Source organism: Carya illinoinensis, chromosome 6 (genome assembly GCF_018687715.1).
Source record: "Carya illinoinensis cultivar Pawnee chromosome 6, C.illinoinensisPawnee_v1, whole genome shotgun sequence".
NCBI lineage: Eukaryota > Viridiplantae > Streptophyta > Magnoliopsida > Fagales > Juglandaceae > Carya > Carya illinoinensis.
The window spans coordinates 12,104,922-12,118,516 of record NC_056757.1 but is presented as its reverse complement, the minus strand read 5'-3'; the positions used below and the strand labels follow the sequence as shown (position 1 = coordinate 12,118,516).

The 13,595-nt window shown below is 31.8% G+C and overlaps 1 protein-coding gene across 1 annotated transcript; it reads left to right on the top strand.

Annotated features, from left to right (window-relative positions):
- The first annotated feature begins 6,842 nt into the window (after positions 1-6,842).
- LOC122312514 (loganic acid O-methyltransferase) lies at positions 6,843-12,642 on the top strand. The gene is made up of 3 exons (XM_043127151.1): positions 6,843-7,076; positions 10,620-11,279; positions 12,298-12,642. The coding sequence occupies exons 1-3, from the start codon at positions 6,861-6,863 to the stop codon at positions 12,640-12,642; spliced, it is 1,221 nt and encodes a 406-aa protein (XP_042983085.1). The 5' UTR covers positions 6,843-6,860.
- The last annotated feature ends 953 nt before the right edge of the window (positions 12,643-13,595 follow it).

Genomic DNA, 13,595 nt, shown 5'->3' with positions numbered 1-13,595 from the left:
CACATTACCCACTTGTGAATGCTGACTCCATTTTGTATAAATATTTCAGATAATATTAAATAAATAATAAATATTATGATTTACTTTATGTATATATCTTTCACTTCAAATTCTCGTGCTCAAACAAGAACCTAGAGGAAGCATGGTTTATTTTCTATGATGTTTAATTAATGCATACAACACATTTCCCAGGACCCATCTGGCCAATGGTCAATGGTCTTTTTATACTATGGAAGCCGCAAATAATTGTTGACGTATTGTGATTGGATAATGATAAAATATCCCAGATTGAGAGGGTTTTTAATTTGAACCATTTTTTCATTATTAAAAGAGCTAGTGGAATAAGTTAAATGGTACTCATTTCTACGTAATTTAATCTAAACAGAATCACTCTCTTTAAAAATACCTTTTGCAACTCTATTTAACAATAGAACATTTCTTTTTTCTTACTTTTGTTATTGGTAGGGAAGTTATTGGGTTCTGAGGTGAACAATTGATTAAGCTACCTATTGGCCAAGGTCCTTTGGACCAGATGGTATAAGGCCTGGTTTTCAAATTGAAGAACCAAGTTTGAACCCCCACTCTAGTATTAAAAATAAATTAATCAAGCAACCTATTGTTTCTCACTCAAATTGAATTTGAGGGTCCCAAATTAAAATTCACAAATGGGTTTGTAAGTCTCATTAAAACATACAACCCATCTAAGGAAAAAACAAAATCTCCATCTAATCCATTTTGAATGCAAAAACAACCCACACAAATTAGAAATTTTGATCAAAGCAAAGATAATATAGTAGAAAAGCAAGACCCAGAGAGAGAGAGGAGAAAAACTGACCGGACAGCAAACAAGGATGAAGACGATCGAGCAAAGTGATGAAGACAACGACGCGACAAAGCGGAAATATGATCGGTGTGGGTGTGTGTGTGTGTGTGAGAGAGAGAGAGAGAGAGAGAGAGAGAGAGAGAGAGAGAGAAGTATGAGAGTGAGAATGGTGCATGATGAAAGGTCCTACCAAAAATATATTGCCGGAAAAGTCCTTGCAAAGACCTTAACCATGGTTTAACAGACTTGATGTAACAAATTTGTGGACCTTTTCCAGCAATACATAATTGCCAGAAATAATATTATTACCAACAATTAGTGCAAATCATCGGTAAAAAGCAGTTGTATCCTTTCTTTAATTAGCATCCAACTTGTGTCGATGCAAAAATGGACGGAAAAGGCAATTGTGGCGATTTTGGGCACTTTCTGAGATAAGATCAAGTGCTGTAAAATGGCTTTTTTCTTATAGTGATCATCAGAATAATATATATGTATATATTGAAGTAGTTTTTCTATATATGCTGATGGAATTTCAAATTTCGACATGATCGAATGCGGACCAAAAGTAGGAGTATTAACAATAAATAATTAGCAACTACAGTTTTTATAATATTTAAGACCATTATAATAAAAGCATGCTCCGACCCATTAGTCTCGAGTCACCCAGCATTATTAACTTTTCTTTTTGTTATTGGAATTATGAGTGTATGTTCTTTGGTTGGACAAATTAAAGAGAAAGAATAACGTGTATCACGATATATTCACAAATGCATGAATCATGGGGAAAACCAAATCTAGCACAACGCTGCATGCATTATATAATATACTAGTAATGAAAGTCATCCATATTATATGATATTATAATCTAGTGAGGAATATCATATATTATGTTAGAATCTAATAATTTAATAAAATAAGTAGTTATTTATTTTGGTTTTACCAAATAGTATATATTTATTTTCTTATATATTTATATAGTACTCTATATCTTGTGCATTTATGGAGAGGGACCAGGGTCAATATATTTAAAAGTAAATCCAAAATTTTGGAACCAAAGTTTTGAGATGTAAGAAGAAAAGTTAGTCCCACTTTAATTAAGGATCTGTTTGGAGTTGTGGCAGAAGTCTTAAAAAGTGATTAAATAGCATTAAAAGCTTGTTAATAGAAAAATTAGGTCGTTTGAACTTTGGATGTTATATATTAAAGCACTTTTAATCTCAAATAAGCTAAAAAGTATGTTTGAGGAAAAATATTTTTTTAGGCTTTTCCTCAAATGTATTTTTTGAATAATGCAGAACTTAATTCGAATTTTAAAAATACTATCAATGGAAAAACTACCCATACAATTTTAAAATAATTACAACTTTCAAACTTTCAGTAATATAGTCATAAGATTTAAAAATCCAAACAATCATAATTTCTATCTCTAAAACACCTTTTAATTTGTTTCCAAACAAACATAACATATTTGAAAAGTACTTTAAACATATGCTTACCAAATAGTAGAACTTATTACCAAATAGTAGATTTTTTTAAAGTAGAACTTATTATTTAAGTTATAAACTAGAAGCTTTAAAGTTATAAGTTATATTTCTCACCACAATACCAAACATACACTAAATACAATGTGAACAAGAACTTTATACTCTACGTGCATAAGGGCAAAAGTACGTGTAGTCCTTAGCGGGGAGCTTTAAATTTATTTTTGAAAATTAACAACTCATGTCTATGTACCGTGGTCATGACATAAATGGAAATATAAATTTAACCAATTTCTAGGTGTTGGAGTGCATTAGATCAAATTACAAAACGTTTCAAATTCGAGATTTAAAACTTAACATTATGGTAAAAATTATGATCAATATTGAGTGGATTGTTTTTTTTTAATTATTATTCTTTTTTTGAGAAAAAGATTCAATATATTGACTCCCTTTAAAGCAAAGATATATAAAGGATAAGCCCCCAATAGAACAAAATCATCTCCTCTGAGAGAGATATAAAGCACTATTTGCTAAGGTATGAGCCACTATGTTGACATTTCTAGGAACATGCCTAATTGTCCTTGAAAAGGGCACCTTGCTTAACATTGTCGTTGTATCTCTAATAATCAGACCATAGAACTCTAGCTCTCCTCTGAACTTTTAAGAGCATTAACCACTGCCATTGCATCCCCTTTTAAGATGGCTTCCTACAACCCCATCTTAGAACCTAAGATGGCAACTTTAAGCATTGCAATGGCTTAACCTAGGAGAGGATCAGGATATAAATCCCAAGAAGATTGTAGAGTAGCCATGACCCTTCCTCCTAAATTTCTGACAATAATTCCAATTCCCACTTTGCATTGAACCTTATTGAGAGCTGCATCCCAATTGATTTGTAGTGATCTGAGGGAGGCGCCTACCAATGAGAATCTGTCGAAAAAACTCTGCTTGCCTAAGGGTTGTGGAGAGAATCTTTTGAAGTCCTTTAAAACTTATACTGAGTGAGTAACCAAAGTGCAAGCGGGTAGAAATTTGCCTCTAAAAATTCATGTGTTCCTTCTTTTTCCAAATATGTTGTGCTGTCATTGCAAACTTTCAATTTCCTCATCAGTCATATATGAACAAAGGTGCTTCAGGACTTCTTTGAAAGAGTTTCCTTTAGTGCTACATTTCTGAAATCATCTTGAGCATAAACTCCACATGTCTTGTGCTGATCTACAATTCCATACTGCATCTACCATAGTTTTAGGGCTTCTTATACACATAGGACGACTTGGATTATCTACCACCTTCTTGTTAAATACTTTGCGCTTCATGTGTAAAGCTTAATGACTAGCTCTCCATAGAAACATCTTAATAGAATTTGGTACTTTGGTTTTCTAGATTCTATTACAGACTTCTATTGTATAATTACTGGTAGTTGACTGCCCCTTTCTTCTCTCTCCTATATCTCCTTAAAGATAATATGCACTTCTCACTAAATATTTACCATTTGTTGTACATCTCCAAAGTAGTTTGTCTGATCTATCACAAAAGCTAATAGGCATCTTGCTAATCATCTCAACTTTAGATTCAGAGAACAACTCTTGCAACAAAGGTCTATTCCACTGTTTGTATCTCTATCAATCAACTCTTTTACTTTAGCTTCACCATCCAATCTGCTCACAGGGGCTTGAATTCTGAATTTAGTAGGTTGAGGAACTACAAAAAAAAAAAAAAGATTTTGGGACAATTTTATTTTGGAACAAAATGAAAATTGTCCCAAAAAGTGAGAGTTAGGGACGAAATTCATATTTTGTGCCAAAAAATGATAGAAGATGTATACCATTTGAATGCGCTTGAATGATATATTTAGGGATGAAATATTTCTTCCCTAATAATGAATCGTTCAAATTCAATGTTATACTATTCAAACAAACAGTTCAAACGAATATTAAATTTGGTCGAACAATAATTTGGCACATTTAGTGAAAACTTTTAACGGGATATTGACTTAACTTTCGAACATCAGGAGAAACCATTTCGATGGTAGGGTTAAAAATGTTCGAACAAATATTATTTATGATTGAACAGTGCAACTTTAAGATTGAAGAATTGACTGCAAGGCAGCATGACTTAGATGCTCAATTGGCGAAATGAGGAGACATGGAGATGCGCATGAAACAACATGAAGAACATCAAGAAGAGTTCAAGAGAGATGTGCAACTCCAAATGTAGATGCTTATGCAAATTATATGTACAAATTTTGGGATCCATTTATGTATATAAAATGCTAGTAATTTTTTTTTGTTCGCACTTATTATATTACTTTTGTTAGTATTGAACAATTTGTAATATATTCTTTCAAATATTATGAATGTCAATTTGGTCTTTTATTATTGAGTTTAAATAAAATATCCATCGTTCGAATGACCAAAACCCATTCGAATGCAAATTATTAAATCATTAAAAAATTGATACGGTATAATCTAATCCAATTTATTTTCATATCATTCGACCATTATTATTTCATACCATTTGAACTGTTGTATCGTTCGAACGGTACACACCATTCGAACTGAAATCTATATTTAGCCATTCAAACGTTTTCTCATGCCTAACTGTTCGAATGTATTTTGCAATCTATCAAACACTCATGAATGTATCGTTCGAACAAATTAGGCATTCGAACGAAAAATTTTAACCGTTTAAACAATATTGTGGGATGAACTTCAATCGTGACAAAAAAAAAAAAAAAAAATTCCCATTCGAATGTGTTTGAAAGGTTTTCCTCCAATTCATCCCAAAAGATATATTTTGGGACAAAATTTTGATTTTCATCTCAAAATATCTCTTGGGAAATTGCTGTTGGAACGACCTTGGGATGATTTTTTTTCGTTCAAAAATGTATTTTGGGACGAAATCACTATCTTTTGGGACAAAAAGATTCGTCCCGAAAGACTACTTCTATTGTAGTGAGGTATCTATTTGTCTTGCCAAATTTTCATTGAATCTCCATTGCCTATCGTCTATATTAGTCCCTCAGCAGCAGTTCCCTTGTTTCCAAGATGCTCCTCAATATGAACGAGGCATTACTTACTAAACTTGCATTAAGGAAATCTTTGCCAGAGAAATATTTTGCCTTCAAATTCTGTGTAGCAAGTGAATTTGGATTCTAGGTGATCCTTCAACCATTCTTAGTAAGTAAAGCAAGATTAAAATTTTCAAATTAAATCTCTAAATCTAAGTCCATCTACCGTCTTAACTAGTGGATTTTGAAAATTTTAACCCTATTTTGCCTTGCCTATTTGTTGCCAATTTAACCAATAAATTTTGGAGCTATTTTCCTTTTCTCCCCACCAAAAGCCTTGCATGCCAATATATTGCAATTATATTGGTCACCATTAATTCAGGTTACCATATATATATAAGATAATGTTATATACAGTCTATGTGTAGCCCTTGCATATTTTCTTTGAAAAAAGTAGGGTCCATCATTAAAAAAATAATTTTTTTATGTAAATTTTATATTTACTCATTTTTTTTAAAGGAGTACACAAGAACTGCACACTCCATAACTATAAATATCATTTTTCTATTTTTTCGTCAATTGAAAAAAATTTGAACAGACAAGAAAAGTTTCTACAACATGATCTAGAAAGTGATATATTCTGAATTAAGTATTTAAATTTTAAATAGTCTCTGAGATTTACCCTTTTATCTTTTTGATCCTTCACTAAGTTCACTTTCCAGTTTTTTCATTATGATCCTCGAATTTGATTCTTTTTCTAAATAAAAAATAAAAAAACTCTAGACTAGGAATAGTTCATTACATATTAATTCTAGAGCACGTACGACTCATCATTTTATAAAGCCATCCATAAAAGCAACGACATTACATAAATATTACAAAAGCTAGGGCTAGCTCGTTATTATAAGTACCATCAGGAGCAATTAAGTTTTGTTTGTCTCTATCAAACAATGGGAACCAATTAAGTAAATTCCTTTTATTTAATTATGAACCGAAAATATCTTTGATTTGAGAAAGAAAAATAAAGTTAATTATTGATATATATATATATATATATATATAAGATCACCTAACACGATATGATATCATTTCAATTAGTGGTTTCGTATATAAATCCGCTTAAAATTATAGAAAACATTTATGGCCGGTTGGATTGAGAAATCATTTTATCTCATCTTATCATTATAACTTTTTCAAATTCACACACAAAATATAATAAACAATTCAACTGTTTTAAATCTCAAAACATATATTAATATGTATTAAGAAATAATATTTTAACAATATTTCATTCAATTTTCATTTAAAATTATTTCATCTCATTTTACTGTCTAAATAACCCAGACTATGATAGTTAGTCAGTGTGATTAAAAATTATAGAATTCAAATTTGAAGAATAAATTTTTATTTTTTAATTAGTTCGTAACTCTTGACCCATGACTTAAAACGCATGATAATATATTCTACATGATATGCATGCGTCTTTCATGGTGATACCACTATATCGCTGTTACCCTAGCTAGCCAGCATTCTCTTCTTGTATAAAATGCAAGCCACTCCCCCTCAAAACCTTACCATTATACGTACACTACCGCCATCAACAAATAACCCACAAACTCAAATGGCAGATCAACCATTGCGGGATGATCATGATTTCAAGGTGAAAAGCAGATCAGATGTCACCAAAACGGTGTCGGAATATTCATTGCCTGTAAATGATGGCCATGACAGTTGCAGCTACTCCAAGAATTCCTACTATCAGGTACGTTCAAACCCTAGCCAGCTAACTGTGGAGGGGGAGAAAAGGTTATATTTTGTTTTTTTCCTGAGACCTGCATAAATATTCATATGAGTTTACATCCTGCATCATGATATAGTTTCAATTTCAAACTCTTATTCCTGAAAAGAAGTTAATTAATTTTTCTCAGCATGATTGTCCAAAGTCATATGCTGGGTCTGATCTGGTATGCATGCTTATGATATTCATGATCTTATGAGTATAATATCATGATCATGTGGACGTACGTACGTACGCTGAGAGATTGATTTGCTCTTGTTTCTAAATCAAAAGAAATTTGAAACAATATTCTTCTTTGCTTTTAATTCTACTTCTTCCTTTTCTGGTTCAGATTTTCAAATTTATTCTTAAATATTTTTTTAGATTTTGTTCTTATTTTATTTTGTGGTGTACATGATGATCATCAAGATCTACAAATTAAGCAAATAATTAAATTAGGTCTAAAGATGAGGCCATTTACTTTCAAACACCTTAAAGTCTTGTGGGAGATTCCTGCATCCACATTCATACATGATAGCAATTTCCATTGGAGTGACGAGAATCTAGCTTGCAGGAGTGGGGTGTTATCTTTTCCATTTTGTACAAAGGTGGTTGCAACAACAAATGTTGTTGATAAATAATACAATATATATATATATATATATATTATGTAGTTGCTTATAAAGAATAGAAAGAATATAATCACCATGATATGGTCAACCCTCGAGCTCTAGCTGATCTAGTTGATGATGAATGTTTCGTCCAATAAAAGCTGTGTAAATTACAAGAACTTGTGTATTCAAGAGTATACTAGTCTCTCCCTCTCCTTCTCTCTCTCTAGGTCCACCCTAATCCTATTTAACTTGATGCCTATTTATAACCTTATTTACTGTTCACTTTTTCTTTTTCTTTTTCCCATTAAAATATTTGGATCTACCATCTACTCTAGTACTGTTCTTGCCACCTGCAAAAGCTCAAAGGCCGAGCTCTCTTCTGTCTTTGATGTGCTTGTATCGAGGTTTGAAGAAAAGTTATATATAATTGATTAATTAATGATAAGTTTTGCTGAAGAAAATATTAAAAACCAGAAAAGAAATATTGGATATTGTTAAGCTTAAAAGTTGAGTGATTATTTAATTAGATTACGTTTAGATATTAAGTTAAGCTGAATTTTTTATAAATAGTAATGAGTTGAGATAGCAGAACGAATTTTGTGAGATTTATCTAAAATGAATTTAGAAGTATTTAGATGTTAAGATACGTTTAGATGTTTTTATGAGAAGTTGAAAAAGGTTGTGGGTCTTGCGTGTAAAAAGGTGTTGAGTTAAAAAAGATTATGATTCTCACATGTAAAAAGGTCTTGAGTTGAATAATATTTAGTAATTTGAGAATTATGTATTTAGATGTTAGGCTAAGCTTAAATTTGAACTCAACTGATAAGTTGAGATGAGTCTATGTTCTAAATGAAGCCTTAATTATGATCTACAAACCCTTTTTTTAATTTTTTAATCTTTACTTAGCTTATCAAAAGGGTCAAAATAATTGTTTTGATTTGAATTTTTGGTGAAACTTATCTACAAGATATAAAGTTCATCCATCTTAAGGGAGGATATTACATTTATAACCCTTCTAAATAAAGAAAAAAATGCTTATGTTTTTATTGGTTCATATATATTCATATTTAAAAGCACAACATAGATATAAACGCATATATGGACAAACCGACTTTTAAGAAAGTACCACAAAAATATATTTAATAAACAAAAGAAAGAAAATTATGAGACATAACAAGAGAGAGAATGTTTACATTCACTTTTTATATTATTCTTGCCAAGAAATATAAAGAGTGCATTATAAAATTATATAAAAGAAGCATTTATAAGTTTCCTAGCTATAGCTAGGCTAGCTCCATTGCACCTACTCGTCTGTATGAGATGTGTTTGATGCTGTGTAGACACCCTCACAACTCGAGGAGATCATTTTAATATTCAAAATGAAGGCTCGAGACAACAAAAAAACTTGAAGACAAAGCTTAGTCCTTACGAAAGTGGAAAGTATATTTCTTGGTTTGCCAAACGCCAATGCAATATTTTATATCCTACTCCTCTAGCACAAGTACTTGAGAGCCCTATAAATGTCACAGACATTCTACGCTCAAAAGAAAAATTATAGATTTGGGGATATTGACCAAGTAGAAAATGATCATAAAAAAATAAATAAATTTTAGTGATAACACGAGACAATAAGATTAAAGTGTTTCAACTCAAAGAAAAACATACATTAATTGGCAAATACGATCATGAAGAATTCACTGAAAAGAAATAGAGTACATGCAAAAGAGTAGTAACAAATCAAAATCACTCAAATCTAAAGTCTTACTTAATACACCCAAGCCTCACAATCTCATTATGAAGAAATACTCAATTGACTATCTTACTCTGTGTATATCTCTTGTGCTCACTCCCCTTTATTCTCAACCTTAATTAAGATGCATTCTTATATAGACAAGAGTTACACATTTTAGATGTGAGGATAGACAAAGCATGGCAAGCCTTAAATTGGGTAAACAAATCAAATCTTGCACGTAGGAGCTGCGATATGTTTCTCTCTTGGGTTTCAAAACATGCTTGCGAATAAAAAATGGTTTCCTTTTGACATAGAAGACAAGCCATTACTTCACGTATAGGAATTACAACAAATCAAGCATACGCTAGCTAGCCTTGTACGTAAATGAGCGAACGAGTTTCACTAAGTGCATAGCGTTTGCTTTTATATGATGTTGATGGTCATTAACTCAATTCAGCATGCAACCAAATCATGCTTTAATTTGATGACATAAACTTCATTTTCCAAGAGGTGACATAAAGTACGTACTAGCTTCACCTAAAACATCGTAAGTTCTATCGATCTCCTTCCAATAGGCAAGCATGACTTAATTCACAGAACACCTCAAAGGAGATCAAGGGCTTGTCCCTTATGCATTCATCTGGTAAACTCGTCAATTGGATTAATACTCTGAATTGATTTTGCATTCTACTTACCAAAAGAATTTAGTCGACTCAGTCATTGAGGGAGTACCTTTTTTGTTTAATTTGTTTTATATGTAAGAAATGTTGGAAAGACGTGTTTAGGGCATGTTTGGATATTAAGAATATCTTTGAATATTTGTGAATAATAATAAAATAGTTTAAGTTATGATATTTTATTGAGTTTTAGGAAAATTAGAGAGAAAAAATTGAATAAAAATATTATAAAGTTAAAACTTGTTTGAATATAATTTTTTAATATTATTTTTGTTTTAAAATTTAGAAAAGTTGTATTTTTTGTGTTTAATTTGGAAGTTTAGAAAAGTTTTAATAATTAAGTAGTGATTATAAGATGAAAAAATTGAAGATTTGAAATTGAAAAATGTTTTTTATTTGAATGATATTAATTGGAAAGGAAATATTTGAGAATATTTAAGAATACCTTATGACAATTGTGTTTCCAAATGACCCCTTAAAATAGTTCATCTCTATTTCTACGCAGAGACTATCAGCAAATGTTGAAAAGAGAAAAATTGATGAGGAAATTGCTGAGAAGCTTGATGTCTTAAACTTCTTGTCTACTTCGAAAACAATTCGTATAGCAGATTTGGGATGTGCAACGGGACCAAATACATTCAATGCAATGCAAGACTTGATTGAAGCAATTGTTCACAAGTACAAATCCTTATGCCCCACTACTCCATTGCCAGAATTCCAAGTCTTTTTTAACGACCAAGCCTCAAACGACTTCAATTCTCTCTTCAATGCTCTTCCAGCAGAAAGACAATACTTCGTAGTAGGTGTGCCAGGTTCTTTTCATAATCAGTTATTTCCTGAATCCTCTCTCCATTTTGTGTATACTTGTTATGCACTCCAATGGCTATCTACTTTGCCTGAAGAGTTGAGTGACAAGAACTCTCCAATATGCAATAAGGGAAGAGTTCACTATACAAATGCCCCTCATGAAGTGTTGAATGCTTATTCAACTCAATTTGCTACGGATGTGGAGAACTTTTTGAATGCTAGGGCAAAAGAACTTGTGCCTGGAGGGATGATGGTAATGATCTTATCAGGTATTCCTACAGGAATGCCATATTCTAAGATCCCCTCTGGTATACTGTTTGATTTTATTTCTTCAATCCTGATGAATATGGCAACAGAGGTAATTTAATGTTCTTGCCATCACCTCCTCTCTCTCTTTCTCTCTCTAAACTTTCATGCATTTCTATAAAATTAGTTGATTAATAATTAATAATTTCACATAAATAAATTTGAAAATTAATGTAGTCTTATATGATATGTTAAATTTATTATATAATTAAATTAATTTTATAATATGATGTGTCATGCATGTCAAATACACACATGTACACTAGTTGGCATACTAGTAGTCATTCAACCCTCGAAACTACATGGGTGGAAGAGATCATTTTCTAAATATTTTTCTAAGTACTATAAAGTAAAGTTGTAACGTCCTAATGGAATGCCTAAATCACATGACTTATACTTCAAAAAGACTAGTCAATGATACAATTGGAACCCCATTGAAACCTTATAAATAGTAAGAACTTCTCCTTTCCAAACAATGTGGGATTTCATACACCACCTATCTTTATCCTTATCATATGGGGTATCACAATTTCCCCCCTCTTGAATTCCTGACGTCTTCGTCGGGCATGTCCTTCGTAGATAGCATGGCTCTAGTCGTACATATTTTTGTTGGGATAAGGCTCTGATACCATTTGTAACTCCCAAATGGAAAGCATAGACCACATGGCTTATACTCCAAAATGACTAGTCAATGATACAATTGGAGCCCCATTAATGGAACCTTATAAAAAGTAAAAAATTCTCATTCTCAAATAATGTGGGGTATTATATACCACCTATCATTATTCTTATCATATGGGGTATCACAAAGGCTCTACAATTAATACATACATAGATACATGCTTAATTACAATGAAGGAAAAAAACGAAATCACATGCTTATATATTTGTTGAAGATTAAATGTATTGGGATATAGCCAATGAATTATTGATGATTAGGCATGCAACACGATTTTGACTTCATCTACCTGAGTAGTGCATACTGTTTCAAACATCATGTGCTGCATGCATAGATGCAGCGTATTGGGCAGGGTGATCTAAACATGGCAATTAAACCTTTTTCATGACAGGGACTTATTAAAGAAGATGAAGTGGACTCTTTCAACATACCATTTTATGCTGCCTCTCCTGAGGAGATGACAGGGTTGGTTGAGCGAAATGGGTATTTTAGCATAGAAAGGATGGAGTTAACGAACCCAGCAACATGGTTGGGGTCAGGCCCAATTGACATTCAGGCATGGGTGATGCATGTTAGGGCTGCCATGGAGGGCATCTTCACCGAACACTTTAGCAGATCAGAGATTATTGATCAAATGTTTAAACAGATGACTGAAAAACTCTCGGACTGTTCTGAGGATTTGAAATCAAGATCGCAGGAAAAAGTACAACTCTTTGTCGTCTTGAAGCGCAAATGATGCATGAACAATATATATATATATATATATATATGAATTGTGTGACTTATTTCTTGCTGATATTGTACCTTATGATCGATGGTTAAGCATTTTTATTTATTTTTTGCTAATTTGCTCATGTCCATTCTAAGACCAGGTTTTGCAACGTGAATAAAAATAAATAATATCTCCATCAAGTATACATGTATGTGTGTGTGTGTATATATATATATGTCTGTGGCCAATTGGTTGGAGTTTGTATTTATTTTCTTATAAAGAAAATAATTTGTATAGTTCTAGATTGTGAGAACCTCACATAGCAGTACTCCCTCAATAAAAATAGACAAATTTAGGACTCATAAAAAAATATCTATTTTTAATGATGACATCTATTTTTTAATGTATTTAGCATTATTTAGCTGATAAACCTTGATTAATTAGTGTGGGAGTATTGCAACCTACCCACCATCCCTTTTATCATCTCATGGCGTGACATTTAATTATTGGAGACTATTTGTTATGTTCTATTTGTTGGTCAATCACTTGATCATACCCCCATTTAGTGATGTCGAGAAGATTATAAAAGGAAATGATAAATAGATTTTTTTCTTAGTTTGGTTATCAGTCTAAATAACTTGTAAAATGAAATCTGGAAAAGAGTTCCACCAAACTATAAGATCATCTATATTCCAAGCATGTTTTGCAAGTGTATGTGCAGCTTCAATCCGTATGTGCCCTTTATGCTGTACTGTGCAGATTTGGATCTTATTCATTGAATCTTTTATTTCTTGTACCAAGTTACCCGACATTGACAAAGATTCTCCAATAGCTTGCAATTTTTTCACCATTAATAAAGAATCACTTTCTAAAATAAGCTTATGTAGGCCAAAGGAACATACAATTGCAGCCTTCTAAATTTTGCTAAAAGTTTAATCTATGTAGGGTCATTGACTTTTTTCTTTTTTAGACTAGCA

Coding starts and splice junctions, on each gene's coding strand:
- LOC122312514 (XM_043127151.1), top strand. CDS start 6,861: ATGCAAGCCACTCCCCCTCAAAACCTTACCATTATACGTACACTACCG. Junction 7,077..10,619: donor CCAAGAATTCCTACTATCAG/GTACGTTCAAAC, acceptor ATTTCTACGCAG/AGACTATCAGCAAATGTTGA. Junction 11,280..12,297: donor TGATGAATATGGCAACAGAG/GTAATTTAATGT, acceptor TTTTCATGACAG/GGACTTATTAAAGAAGATGA.